The sequence below is a fragment of the Nomascus leucogenys genome, chromosome 11 (genome assembly GCF_006542625.1).
Source record: "Nomascus leucogenys isolate Asia chromosome 11, Asia_NLE_v1, whole genome shotgun sequence".
Taxonomy (NCBI): domain Eukaryota; kingdom Metazoa; phylum Chordata; class Mammalia; order Primates; family Hylobatidae; genus Nomascus; species Nomascus leucogenys.
This window is the reverse complement of record NC_044391.1, coordinates 28823499-28837026: the sequence shown is the minus strand read 5'-3', so window position 1 is coordinate 28837026 and position 13528 is coordinate 28823499. Positions and strand designations below refer to the sequence as shown.

General features: G+C 36.1%; 1 protein-coding gene across 1 annotated transcript in view; it reads left to right on the top strand.

Moving 5' to 3' along the window:
* The window catches only part of COL28A1 (collagen type XXVIII alpha 1 chain), a 175351-nt gene that overhangs the window by 78032 nt on the left and 83791 nt on the right, over positions 1-13528 (top strand). Inside the window, exons 17-21 of the mRNA XM_030823080.1 lie at positions 707-775; positions 1825-1893; positions 9488-9559; positions 10308-10376; positions 13093-13164. Coding sequence (XP_030678940.1) covers positions 707-775; positions 1825-1893; positions 9488-9559; positions 10308-10376; positions 13093-13164 — 351 coding nt within the window. The remainder of the gene's footprint in view (positions 1-706; positions 776-1824; positions 1894-9487; positions 9560-10307; positions 10377-13092; positions 13165-13528) is intronic.

Genomic DNA, 13528 nt, shown 5'->3' with positions numbered 1-13528 from the left:
GCCTAGGTCAAACCTTCAATTTACCTCCTGATACGTATATATTGGGACAACATGATACAGTTTGGTCAGTAGATACAGTTTGGTAACTACTGACTATTGCTTCTTAGAGCCTAGGTCAAACCTTCAATTTACCATCCTGTTACATATATATTGGGATATATTTTTGCCTGCATGTGACAGAGATATTAAATGGGTTAACTAGATGTAATTTTATTTTCCTCACTTAAAACTCCAAGCTGATATAGTGCCTCTATTAATCAGTCTTGATAGTCTGCCATACTGAGGGTGCTTTCCTCATCTGCATGATCCTGGATGGCCACCCTCTCTTAATTCCAGCTACTGAAGAAGAGGAAAAGGGAAGGAGAAGGCATACCTCTTCTTTTGGCATGAACCAGGAATTACACACATCACTTCATTCACAACCCGTTGGCTAGAATCTAGCCCACATGGCCACGCCTGGCTGCAACAGGGACTGAGAAATGTGGTCTTTATTCTAGGCAGACATATGGGCCAGCTAAAATTTCTCTTAATATGGAAATAGGGAAGAATGCAAATTGTGGTTTAACTAGCAGCCCCTGGCACCCCACTCCACAAATGCTTATTGAGTATAAGTAACTTATTATGGGGTATGAACTAAAGTTTCACTTTAGAGGATTTGAAACTACTTAATTTCACTAACACTATTTTATAAAATTTTATTTTAAAGGGAATCCAAGGTCCTGTTGGTCCACCTGGTCCACAAGGGCCCCCAGGACAAGGCTTACCTGGTTCCAAGGTAACTTTGTAAATGAGAGCGGAGTTTAATATATCTATAGTATAACTGCTGTTTTCTGATCAGTGCCAGTGCAAGGGAAGACAGCAGATAAAATTAACTTAAAAATCAGAGATCTCTACTTAATGCAAAATGTTACTGATATTCCTGACAATTTAGAAAATGTAATATGTATTCTTTATGCTTTAAGAAAGTTTTATTTACACAGTTCTCATTTGTTGTTTTCTTTGTTACTTTTACTTATGAGATCCTATTCTAGCAACTCAAGCAGTAATACTAATAGAGGCAACCAGTGGTTATGTGTCTCTCTAGGTTGGCTAATTTTCATTCTCACCACCACTCTGACAGTAGGTGCAACTACTAAAACCTTAGCTAAAGAGATGGGGTCAGAAATGACCTAACAAATAAAAATGTTTTATGTACTTGGGAATCAAACCACCTCATAGATTGGAACTATTATTTTTTCCTTGAGGAGGAGCATCACACTTATTTAACTAGTTATCTTTAATATTGCTTCTAAGAATCATGAATCATTGTTAAATAAATAAAATACTTCTCTGAGACTACTCACCTTAGAACACACTCCTTAGAGCTGTCCGTGTGAGAAGCTGCTCAATGGACCACTCTGACTGTTGAGAGTTTTGATTTGGGGCTTGTCCTTGAAAGCTTAAGTTGTGTTCTCTGCTTATGACATTGCTCTTGATCAGCAGTTACCTTGGCTTTTCCTGTGCCAATTTTAGTTGTTCTAGAATGCAACTGCCTATCTTTTCCAGATACCCTCCATAAGGGGCTCCTTAAGATCAATTTTGAATATGCTATATGGCCTATATTTTAAGTGAGACCATATATACATTGAATATTATGTACATTTTTCATTTATATATATTCCAAATCTGGTGCAAATCCATCCCCCTGAAGGGATTTCAGGCAATATATATGAATTGAGCACATGAAACTGTTTTACTTTGTTGATATAAGACAGGTTTTAGGAGATCAACAGCAGGAATATATTATTTTCACTTTGCTGCTGTATTAAACTCTTTTCTTACTAGGGAGAAGTAGGCCAAATGGGACCTACAGGCCCTCGAGGACCAGTGGGAATTGGAGTACAAGGTCCAAAGGTGAGTTGACTGCTGCTCAGAAGTGGTATGATACTTTATGTAATATTATATAAGGTTTCCTTTATATCCAATTGCAGTACAGACCCTGTGTGTGTTATCTAACTCTATATAACGGGCTCCTTTTACTTTTTAAATGTGGCTACTACTACTGCAAAAGCTATAATTACATGTATGGCTTGCTTTATATTCCTCTTGGACAGTGCTGCTCTAAAATATATACTCCATTGGGGTGGCACTTTGTTTGTCTTGGTTTATTATAGAATCTCCAGCTTTCAGGACATGATAGATTCTCAATAAATACTGCTGAATAAATGAACGAATACTTAGTTTACCCTTCAGAGTTTCTATAACTCATCCTGAAGTTATATAGGATCTAGAGAGCCATGTTGAGCACTCAACTTCACCATTGTTCTGTTGTTATTGTCATATTCTTATGAGCATTTGAGTATTAGACGAATATATAAGATGTAGGTCTAAGAAGAATATACATGTTACATATATAAACATATGATTACAAAGGATAAAGTATTAATATAGTAATAATAGCTGCCATTTTTACATGGTTTCCATGTGCTACACAGTATAGTAAGTGCCAAGTTTGACATATATGTTTTTGTATATGTATGTATACAAACATATTATGTTTTATATGTATGTCAATTGCAGAGAGGCAATATACAATATAGTAAGGCTCAGCCGTTAGACTACCCAAGTTCAAATCTCAGTTGCACCACTTATGACATGTGCAATCTTAAACTTACTTTAAAAAATGAAGTATTTTGGCCGGGTGTAGTGGCTCACACCTGTAATCCCAGCACTTTGGGAGGCCAAGGCAGGTGGATCACGAGGTCAAGAGATCGAGACCATCCTGGCCAACATGGTGAAACCCTGTCTCTACCAAAAATACAAAAATTAGCTGGGCGTATTGGTGTGTGCTTATAGTCCCAGCTACTCAGGAGGCTGAGGCAGGAGAATCGCTTGAACTCGGGAAGCGGAGGTTGCAGTGAGCTGAGATCGCACCACTGCACTCCAGCCTGGTGACAAAGTGAAACTCTGTCTTAAAAAAAAAAAAAGAAGTATTTCAAATATAGTCACCATATAGAGAATAATACAAAGAGCACCTATGTATTCCACGGCCCAGCTTTATCAAATGTTAACGTTTTACCACACTGACTCTAGACTTTTTAAAAGAAACATTGTAGGTGTGGCTGAAGGTCCCTGCTGGCACTCCCCAGTCCCACTGCCCATCCTTCTCTCCTCACACATAATCATTATCATGAATTTGGTGTTTATCATTCTTTTGAAGTTTTTATAATTTCCCACACATTTTTATCCATAAGCCATATATCACTTTTTTGTGTCCTTAAACTTTACACGATATATCGTTCTGCAATATATTTATAGTCAGCCTTATGTTTTATTTGTGTTTTTGTATGCCTCTAATTCATTGATATTAATCACATTATAGTATTCCATTGTATGAAAATATCTCATTTTATATTTATTCATCTTCATGGTGGCGGATATTTAAATTGCTTGTCATTCTTTTTGCTTTTGCCAACAATGCTGCCACAAACATTCTGTTTCATTTTGTATACATTGGAGGACAAGTTTCTTGACTTGTAGAAGATGGACAGCTAGAGGTAGAATGGGAAGATCATAGAGCATGCGAGTCTTCAATTTTGATACTGCAAAAATCTTGTCCAAAATGCTTGTGCCAGTTTACCTTCCTGCTAGCAATAGGTGATGATGTTCCTTTCTCTAAATCTGTGCAAATATGAAGTGTGTACAAATATATCTTATTGTGTTATACAAACTGCAAATATCTTCTCCTAGGCTGTGACTTATTTTTTTCACTTAGAGTACTTCTTAGTATACAGAAGTTTTAAATTCTGATATATTTCTATCCCTTTATGATTTGTGATTTTTAAATATTATTTTAAAACATTTCTTGACCTGAAATTCATAAAGATATTCTTATGCATTTTTTTCTGAAAATTTTAGTGTTTTGTTTTCAAAATTTAGGTATTTAACCCACATGGAATTTATTTTTGTGTATGGGTCAATGTAGGGATCTATTTTTTATTACTATAAATAAGCAAGTACCCCAGAATCAGTTATTGAATAGTTCATCTTTACCACACTGATTTGCAGTACCACCTCTTTCATATATCACGCTTCCATATTTTGAGTATCAGTGCCTGAGCTGTCTATTCTACTCCATTTGTCTATTTATATCTCTCAGTGCTATTACCTCCTTGTCTTGATTATAATAGGTTTATAATATGTTTTGTCATCTAAAAGGAAAAATACTCACATCTTCTTTCTTGGTTATTATTGACTCTAAGATACATGTTTTAGGGTTGGCTTGTCGAATTTAACAGGATACACCATTTGGTTTGCACGAAATCTACAGATTAAATAGCAAGTCTTTCATACCACAGAGTAAAGCTGTAATTTTTCAAGAAAATATTTGTAATTTTCTCCATAAAGGTCTTGTACTTTTTTAGTTAAATTTATTTCCAGATACCTTGAATAAATTTTTGTAATTGTGAATTTTTTTTCTATATCTTTTAACTAACTAGTATGGTCTATAGAAGTTTTTTTGTTTTGTTTTGTTTTGTTTTTTGGTATATTGATTTTGTATCCAGCCACCCTGTGAAATCTGTTTGTGGAGTCTCTTGCTTTTTCAGTCCCTATGTACAGAATCATATTGTCTGAAAATAAAGTTTTACCTATTATTTTTAGCTCTTCTTTTATTTTTTTTATCATTTTGTACTGCTAGGATCACTTGTACAATGTTTAAAAGAAATGACTTCAAAAGAAGTGCTTCTAAAATTTCACTCTTAAGTGTGATGTTTGCTGAAAGTTTTTGATAGATACCCTTTATTAGGTTAAGGAAATTCCCTTCTTTTTTGGTTGTACCAAATGTTACTTATTAAATATAAATGATTACTGGATTTTATCAAATTATGCATCTACTAAGATAATTGTGTTGTTTTCCAATTTTAACTTGTTAACATGATACATTATATTTACAGAGTTTTCAGATGTCAAACCATCCTTGCATTCTTGAGATAAACTCAATTCATTATGTGTACTTTTTTATGATGATCATTCAACTGACTAATCTTTTATTCAGGATTTTTGCTTTTATTTTAATAACTATGTATTATCTTACTGGCATATAATAAATGCACATGTTTAAAGTATACAATTTGATGTTTTGAGATATGTATATACCCTTGGAATCATCACTGCAATCAAGATGATAAATATTTCTGTAACCCTCAGAAGTTACCATCTGTCCTTCTATCCCTCTGTAACTTCCTCTATGTTCACTAATATGCTTCCCACAGATCTGCTTTCCAATTATCCACTAACATTGATCTGTTTTTGTCATCATAGACTAGTGTGCATTTTCTAGATTTTTATGGAATTATATACTATATGATATTTTCTGGCTTCTTTTAATGCAGCAAAATCATTCTAAGATCCATGTCGTAGCATACATATGAACAGTTCATTCCTTTATATTGCTGAATAGTATTATATTATATGGATATACCACAATTTGTTTATCCATTCGCCTGTGTATAAATTTTGTTTTTTTCCAGATTTGGAATATTATAAATAAATTTTTTAATAAATTTTATAAATTTTTATAAATTTTATTATAAATCAAATGTTATAAATGAACATTTATATATGTGTTTGTATGGACATTTGTTTTTGTTTTTCTTGGGTAAACACCTAGAAGTGAAATGGCTAGGTCAGAATGTAGGTATTCATTTAGCATTCCAAGAAATTGCCAAATAACTTCCAAAAAAAAAATATTTGCTTATTATTTTTTCTGGTTATAAAATTATAGTGTGCAGTTGCTTTTTCTTCCTTTTAGTACTTTTAAGATGTTGTTCTATTGTCTTCTCACTTGCATCATTTCTGATGAGAAATCTGTTATCCTTATATTTGTTTCTCTACATGACGTCTTTTTTCCTCTGGCTGCTTTTGAGATTTTCTGTACATCACTGGTTTTGAGTGGTGTGATTATAATGTGCCTTAGATATGTTTCTTGTGCTTGAAGTTCATTGATATTCTTGGTTCACTGATATTCTTAGATCTATGAGTTATAGTTTTCATCAAATTTGGAAAATATTTGGCCAGTATTTCTTGAAATAGCATTTCCTCACCTCAGGAACTCCAGTTTTACTTATATTTGGATTTTATTTTTGTTTTGAGACAGTCTCACTTTCACCAAGGCTGAAGTGCAGTGGCACACTCTTGACTCACTGCAGCCTTGCCTCCTGGGTTCAAGGGTTCCTAGTACCTCAGCTTCCCACGTAGCTGGGATTACAGGTGTGCACCACCACTCCTGGCTAATTTTTGTATTTTTTAGTAGAGATGGGCTTTAGTAATGTTGGCCAGGCTTTTTGGATGTTTCAGGTTATTTCACAGTTCACTGGTGCTCTGCTCATTCTTTTTCAGTCTTTCTCTCTGTGTTTAATTTAGGATAGCTTTTATTGCTATATGTTTTAGTTCACTCATCTTGGTGTTATTTCTGGATAAGTTTCAATTAATTGATTTTTCTCAACACAAAGTGCTATATTTTTCAGGCTTTTTGAATGCCTATTTTTTATTTTTAAATTAAATACTATTATTAATATTAATATTTTAAAAGATGGGGTCTTGCTATGTTGCCCAGGCTTGCTTTGAATTCTTGGGCTCAAGCTATCTTCTTGCTTTAGCCTCCTGAGTAGTTGGGATTACAGGCATTTACCACCATGCCCGGCTGAATACTTTTTTATTGAATCCCCAACATTGTGAATTTTACCTTTTTTTGTGTTGGATATTTTTGTATTCCTCTATTTTGAGCTTTGTTCTTGGATGTTTTTTAGTTACTTGAAAACAGATTGACCCATTTTGGTCTTGCTTTTAAGTTTTATTAGGTAAGACTACAGCAACATTTAGTCTAGGGTTAATTTTTCCCCACTGTTGAGGTAAGACCCTTTTTAGAACTCCAATTTATGCCCTCAGAATTGTGAGGTTTTATTTCTTGCCAGTAGAAATAGGCACTATTCCTGGTTCAATGTCAGTTCTCTCTAATCCTTTAAGTTGGTTGTTTTCCTGGCCTTGGGTAGTTTCTTCATACACATGTACTGAGCAGTATTCAACTGAATACTCAAGATGGATGCTCAGCAGATACTTAGAGTTTTCTGTGTGTGACTCTTTCTGGTAATCTACTCTGTGAACTTTTGATACCTTGGTTCACCCAGTTGCATGTTTGTCTCCTCAGAGAGATGGCTGAACTTTCCCTGGTTTCTCAATCCCTGCATTATGACCTGGAAACTTTATACAGGCACTGGAGGAAATTAAAGCATTTGATTGGAAGCTTAAATTGTGCTATATCTCATAGGGAGACTGGTCTATAATTTTGTTTTCTTGTCTTGCCATTGTATAAATTTTTTTGTAAAGGCTTTATAAGCCTCATAAAATAAATTAGGTAGACTTCCCTCTTTTTCTATTTTTTTTTAGAACTGTTTGTATAAGATAGAGAATAACTGTTCTTCAAAAGTTTAGAAGTTTGGTAAGTCTTGACTGTAAAACCAACTAAGCTTGTGATCTTGGAGGGTGAGAAAGTAGAGACTTTCAATCACTGACTCAATGTATTTAATATTATTGGTTTATCTAGCTTGTTCATTTCTTTTTACAGCATTTATATAATTCATATTTTTCTCAAAGATTGTTTTCAATACATTTTAAAAAATTATCACCAATTTTCTATGACTTAAAAAATTTTTACTATATATATAGTTATATCTTTCATTTTTGATATTGTTTATTTATATCTTTAAAAAAAGTAATCATTCCTATTAGAAATTTATTTACTTTTATTAACTTTTAAAAAGGCATTACCGGCCAGGCACGGTGGCTCATGCCTGTAATCCCAGCACTTTGGGAGGCTGAGGCAGGTGGATCACCTGAGGTCAGGAGTTCGAGAATAGCCTGACCAACATGGAGAAACCCCGTCTCTACTGAAAATACAAAATTAGCCAGGTGTGGTGGCACATGCCTGTAATCCTAGCTACTTGGGAGGCTGAGGCAGGAGAATCACTTGAACCTGGGAGGCAGAGGTAGCGGTGAGCCGAGATCATACCATTGAACTCCAGCCTGGGCAACAAGAACGAAACTCCATCTCAAAAAAAAAAAAAAAAAGGCATTACCTTTTAGTTTTATGAATCTTCTTACTTTTTGTTTTCAAGTTTATTATTTTCTTCTCTCATCTTTATCATTCCATCTACTTAGTGTTAGATTTACTGTGCTTTTTTTCACTGGCTTGTTTAGGTTAGTTGAAGTTGCTTTCAATTATTTTCCATTTTGTTGCTATTAATAAATGCCATAAAGATGTTTTAAACTGTTTGAAAGTAGCATATTTTTTTTCCTGAATATTTTAAAGGATTTATTACTAATCGTAAATTAACTTGAAAGCAAGTGGAATTACTGAATATTAGAGCTGGAAGTGGTGTTAGGGCACAAATTTGTTATTTCACTTTTATATTAGTTTTCTAGAGCTGATGTAAGAAAGTACTAGGAACTGAGTGGCTCCATACAACAGAAATTTATTGTCTCACAGTTCTAGAGGCTAGAAGTCCAAAATCAGTCTTCAGGGTTATGCTTCCTCCAAAACTTGTAAGGAAGATTGCTTGCTGGTCTCGTCTTAGCTTCTTGGGTTGTCTGTCAATCCTTGGCATGCCTTGCCTAGCAGATGCTCACTCCAGTCTTTGTCTCTCTTGTCACATGGTGCTCTCCCTATGTGTCTGTCTTCAAGAGGCATTTTCCTCCTCTTATAGTACCCATTGTATTAGTCCATTCTCTCATTGCTTTAAATAACTACCTGAGACTGGGTAATTTATAAAGAAAATAGGTTTAATTGATTTATGGTTCTGCAGGCTGCACAGGAAGCATGATGCTGGCATCTGCTTGGCTTTTGGGGAGGCCTCAGGAAACTTACAATCCTGGAAGAAGGTGAAGGGGAAGCAGGCACATCTTCACATGGAGGAGCAGGAGAGTGAGAGAGAGTGAAGTGGGGCATGCTACACACACGTTTTTGAACAACCAGATATCATGAGAACTCTATTATGAGAACAGCAAGGGGGAGGTCCACCCCTATAACTCAGTCACCTCCTACCAGGCCCCTCCTCCAACACTGGGAATTACAATTCAAATAAGATTTGGGTGGGGACACAGAGCCAAATTATATCACCTTTTATACTGAATTAGGGCCCCCTGTAATGACTTCATTTGATTAAATCTGCAAAGACCATGTTTCCAATTAAGGTTACATTCACAGGTACAAAGAGTTAGGATGTCAACATATCTTTTTGGGGTCACAATTCAGCCCATAAAAATAGAATCAAAAACTAAGGCCTAGGGATGTTAAGTAGCTTCCCGCTTCCCAAGATCAAAGAGTTTAGTATTAATTGCTAATCAGATTTCTCGGAGACTTTTCTCAGACACTGTAAGATACATCCAATTGCAAGTACCTCAGAATGGAGGTATGAACTTTTGGGAAATAAAATATTTGTTCATCCACCAGGGAGAGCCAGGCTCAATAGGGCTCCCAGGACAACCAGGAGTACCAGGAGAAGATGGAGCTGCAGGGAAGAAGGTAACACCAAGTTTTTCGTATTACTGGAGTAGGAACTATTGAACCAAACTGATATCTTGGTCCTACAGGAGCTTGAATCGAACCATTCAGGACAAACTTAGTCTCTTTAAGAAAAAATATCTCACAATCCCAAATGTCCCTTTTCACTTATCCCTGAGAGAAGGAGTGGCCTATTCAAAGGCTGAGATAGTGTCTCACGTCCTCTGCCTTCTGTCTGGTGTTTTGGTTATGGCCTAGTTTCTTCAAGATTTCTAGAAAGCACATTAATTTAAACTTAAGAGAAAGCCACTTCCCCCACCCCCCCAAGAGGCAAGTCTGTAAATGCATTCAGGAAATGAGGCCATTGTAAAGATTTCCTGAAGTATTTTGAGTTGACATTTGAAATACTCATTTTTCAATAAAAGCAGCAAAAAAACAGCAGATGGAAAGGCTGAAGGTCTTCCCTGTTTTTTAAAAAATCTACCAAATGCGAATGAAGAGCCAAAGGAAAATGAGCTTATTGCTTTGGAAATTGGCTGAGAAATTACTTTTTCATGATATTCCAGCTGCTCTGAGTTAAACTGGAGTTTGATGTTACTTTATTTCAAGTTTATAAACTTCCAAATTGATTTTGAGATTAGAGTGAAGGTATGGTGTGTTTTGGAGAGTCTCAGCTGAATCCACTGATGATAAAAGGAGACAAGGTGGGATGATACACACGGTCTGTCTACTGGAGGGTTAGCTAAGAGATCAGTGTCATTTTCTCTAGGGAGAAGTGGGGCTTCCGGGAGCAAGAGGCCCAGAAGGACCACCTGGAAAAGGACAGCCTGGCCCCAAGGTATGGAAGGTTGGAGGAAGCAGCCTGTGTTCTGGTCCTCATACTGAGGGGCCAACTTGGAAGAAATTTGATTGTTATTCTTACTATGTCAGTGTGTTTATGTCTGGCTAAAAGTATGAATATTATCTTGCAAGCTTTTGGAAGACAGCAAGCATATATGATTCACTTTTATTTTCCTAACATCTATTGTAAGACCCAGCATATAGAAGAGTTTGACACATGTTTTCTCAATAAATGGTCAGACTGACATTTAAAAAACACATAGGAAGGAAAAGAAGCCTTGAGATACATCGTGAGATTTGACAGTCCATAAATTTTCTTTATTTATAAAATCTCATGCAATAAGAAATATCACTTTATTGAATGGCCATTTCACTTCACAACTTGGCATAAATTTATTTTAAACACTGTAGAAATGCTAGTTGAATAACATTTTTATATATTAAGATGAGACTATACAAATTCGTCAATAGGATAAGACCACTAGTGACATAAGCTATAGCCTCTAAGATTCCAGATCTTCCTGCAATTTTTTTTTTTTTTTGAGATGGAGTCTCACTCTGTCCCCCAGGCTGGAGTGCAGTGGCGCGATCTCAGCTCACTGCAACCTCCGCCTCCCGGGTTCAAGCGATTTTCCTGCCTCAGCCTCCCAAGCAGCTGGGACTACAGGTGTGTGCCATCACACCCAGCTAATTTTTGTATTTTTAGTAGAGATGGAGTTTCACCAGATTGGCCAGGTTGGTCTGGAACTCCTGACCTCATGATCCACCTGCCTCAGCCTCCCAAAGTGCTGGGATTACAGGTGTGAGCCACCGCGCCTGGCCTTCTTTCTATTTTTATGTGCAGTTATCAATTCCCATGTAAAGATTGTTATGGATTATATACAAGTCAAGTAAAAATAAAATTTGTATATATATTAGTGTTCTATTCATAATTCTACTAAAATAGTAGTTGATGTCTTGTGAACATACTCAGTAAAATTGAATCCTTAATCTTAAATGTGAAGATATGAAATTTAAATATATTTGTAGGCTTTTAAACATTTTTGTTTATTGATTTACCAGTCTCAGGGATCCTTTTTGGGTGGGGTGATGGGGATAACATCATCACATGAAATATACTTTTAGAAATGCCGATCTGCTAACATTCAGGAGAACGGTTGTTTTTAGGATGTGCTTTTGGAAAATAGGCGCTTGGAGTTAATAATTGAAGCCATGAGAATGAACAATGTCTCTAAGGAAGAGAGTTGAGGTTTAAGCCCCACATTGTGAGGTAGCTGGAGAACAAGCACTCAACAGAATAGGCAGAATGGTAGCATGTTAGGGATACTGAGGAGAAAGGATTTCAAGATGAAAGCAATGGGTGGTATCCGATGCCACCAATAAGGCAAGAAGAATGTGCATTGGAAAGAGAGGCTACTGAATTTGTGGCTTGAGGTGACTTGTGGCTTATGAAAGGCTATTGGAGAAGAGTGGTAGGAACATGTTACATAGCCCAGGTTTACCATGGTTCAGTGTTGGCGATTTATTACATGTAATTGGGTTCCTGCTGTTCATTTCTGGGGTGATTTAGGTCAATAACCTAAATTAGTGGTAGTGGAGGAAAGAAAGAGTTGTGGTTGAATTTTGTCTCTACTGGTAAGTGATAATGATATAAGATATTTGTACATTCAACTTTCTTTTTTTTTTTTACACCAGTGCCACTGCTTTACATTAGTGTGGACCATGGAAACCTCTGTGGATTCTATAGGAGGTCATCTCTTCTTAATAAACTGCCTGCTTTGCTGATGACCTTAGTATAGTCCAATGATTCTCAAAGTGTGGTCCCTGAACCAGCAGCATCAGCATCACCTGGGAATGTTAAAAATGCAAATGCTTGGACCTCAGTGCAGACCTACTGAATCAGAAACTCTGGGTGGAGGGCCCAGCAATCTGTGGTCTAACAAGCTCTCCAGGTGATTCTGTTGCTCAACTTTAAAAACCATGGTATAGTAATTTATATTATAAATATTTAAATAGCCTCAGCTGCAGACCACGAGGAATTTTTTTTTTTTCATTTGTTGAGCTATGTACAGCCCTGGATATGGCGCCTTGCAGTTGAACCCTAGTTGAAAGATAGTTTTGAAGGTAAAGGAATTCTTTTGGGAGAGCACTGTTTTACACAACCATGCTGGGCAACAGCTAGTAGTCAGTTCCTAGCTCTGCCCCAGGTTAATGCTCAAGCATCTTCCTGCCAATAAAACTATTGGTCTCTTTTGGGGGAAAGAAACAGACTCCCCAGTGAGGAAGAAATAGGGCTGTGATTTTTAAAATGTCTCATTTCGTGTTTTAAACTTGAAATAGAAAAATTGAAAAACAGCATGAAAAAGCATAGATAGTACTCGTTTCTGAAACTGTGAATATCTCAGAACCATCTGTTAATAGACCAAGGGTGAAAATGAACTATAAATTCAAATAAAAGTTCCAAAAGAAAGATACAAAACTTAGATTTTTGAAAAATAGCAAACCATATTGAATAAATAGTAAAGGCTGAGCAATCTGAAGTCATCTGATCTCCTCAAGAACATTGACAAATCCTGCGCAACTGAGCTGTGCTCAGGACACACCACTTTAAAATTGGTATTAGTTGAGAATCTGGCTCCGCTATGGTCCTTACTAGGTTAGGGGAGGTTGCTAATACCATATGAAAATCTGTATTTTCATAATTATTTTGTTAGGGTGATGAAGGCAAGAAAGGGAGCAAAGGAAATCAAGGACAGAGGGGACTTCCAGGGCCCGAAGGACCAAAGGTATGTTTCTTGTATTCTGACTTATGCTTTGAGGAGTTTGTATTTGTGTCTGGTTTTAATATAGTATTAGATTTCCACTGAAAATTGGATTCCTTGTTTCCTTCCCAACAAGTACAAAACAAAAACCCCAAAATAAAAAACCTATAGAAAACATAATATTCCCAGACCACAACAGAATGGAATAGATTGCATAAAATATGTAATACTCGTAGAAATACTTATGTTTCTAATTTGTCTGTCAGTCCTCTCTAGTAACAACCAAATATTCAGAAGTTGGGATAAAATCGAGACCATAGGAGATATCAGTTCTTCATAATCTTGCTTTGCTAAACAACCCAAAAGCCTGAGAGTGAGAGGCAGCACA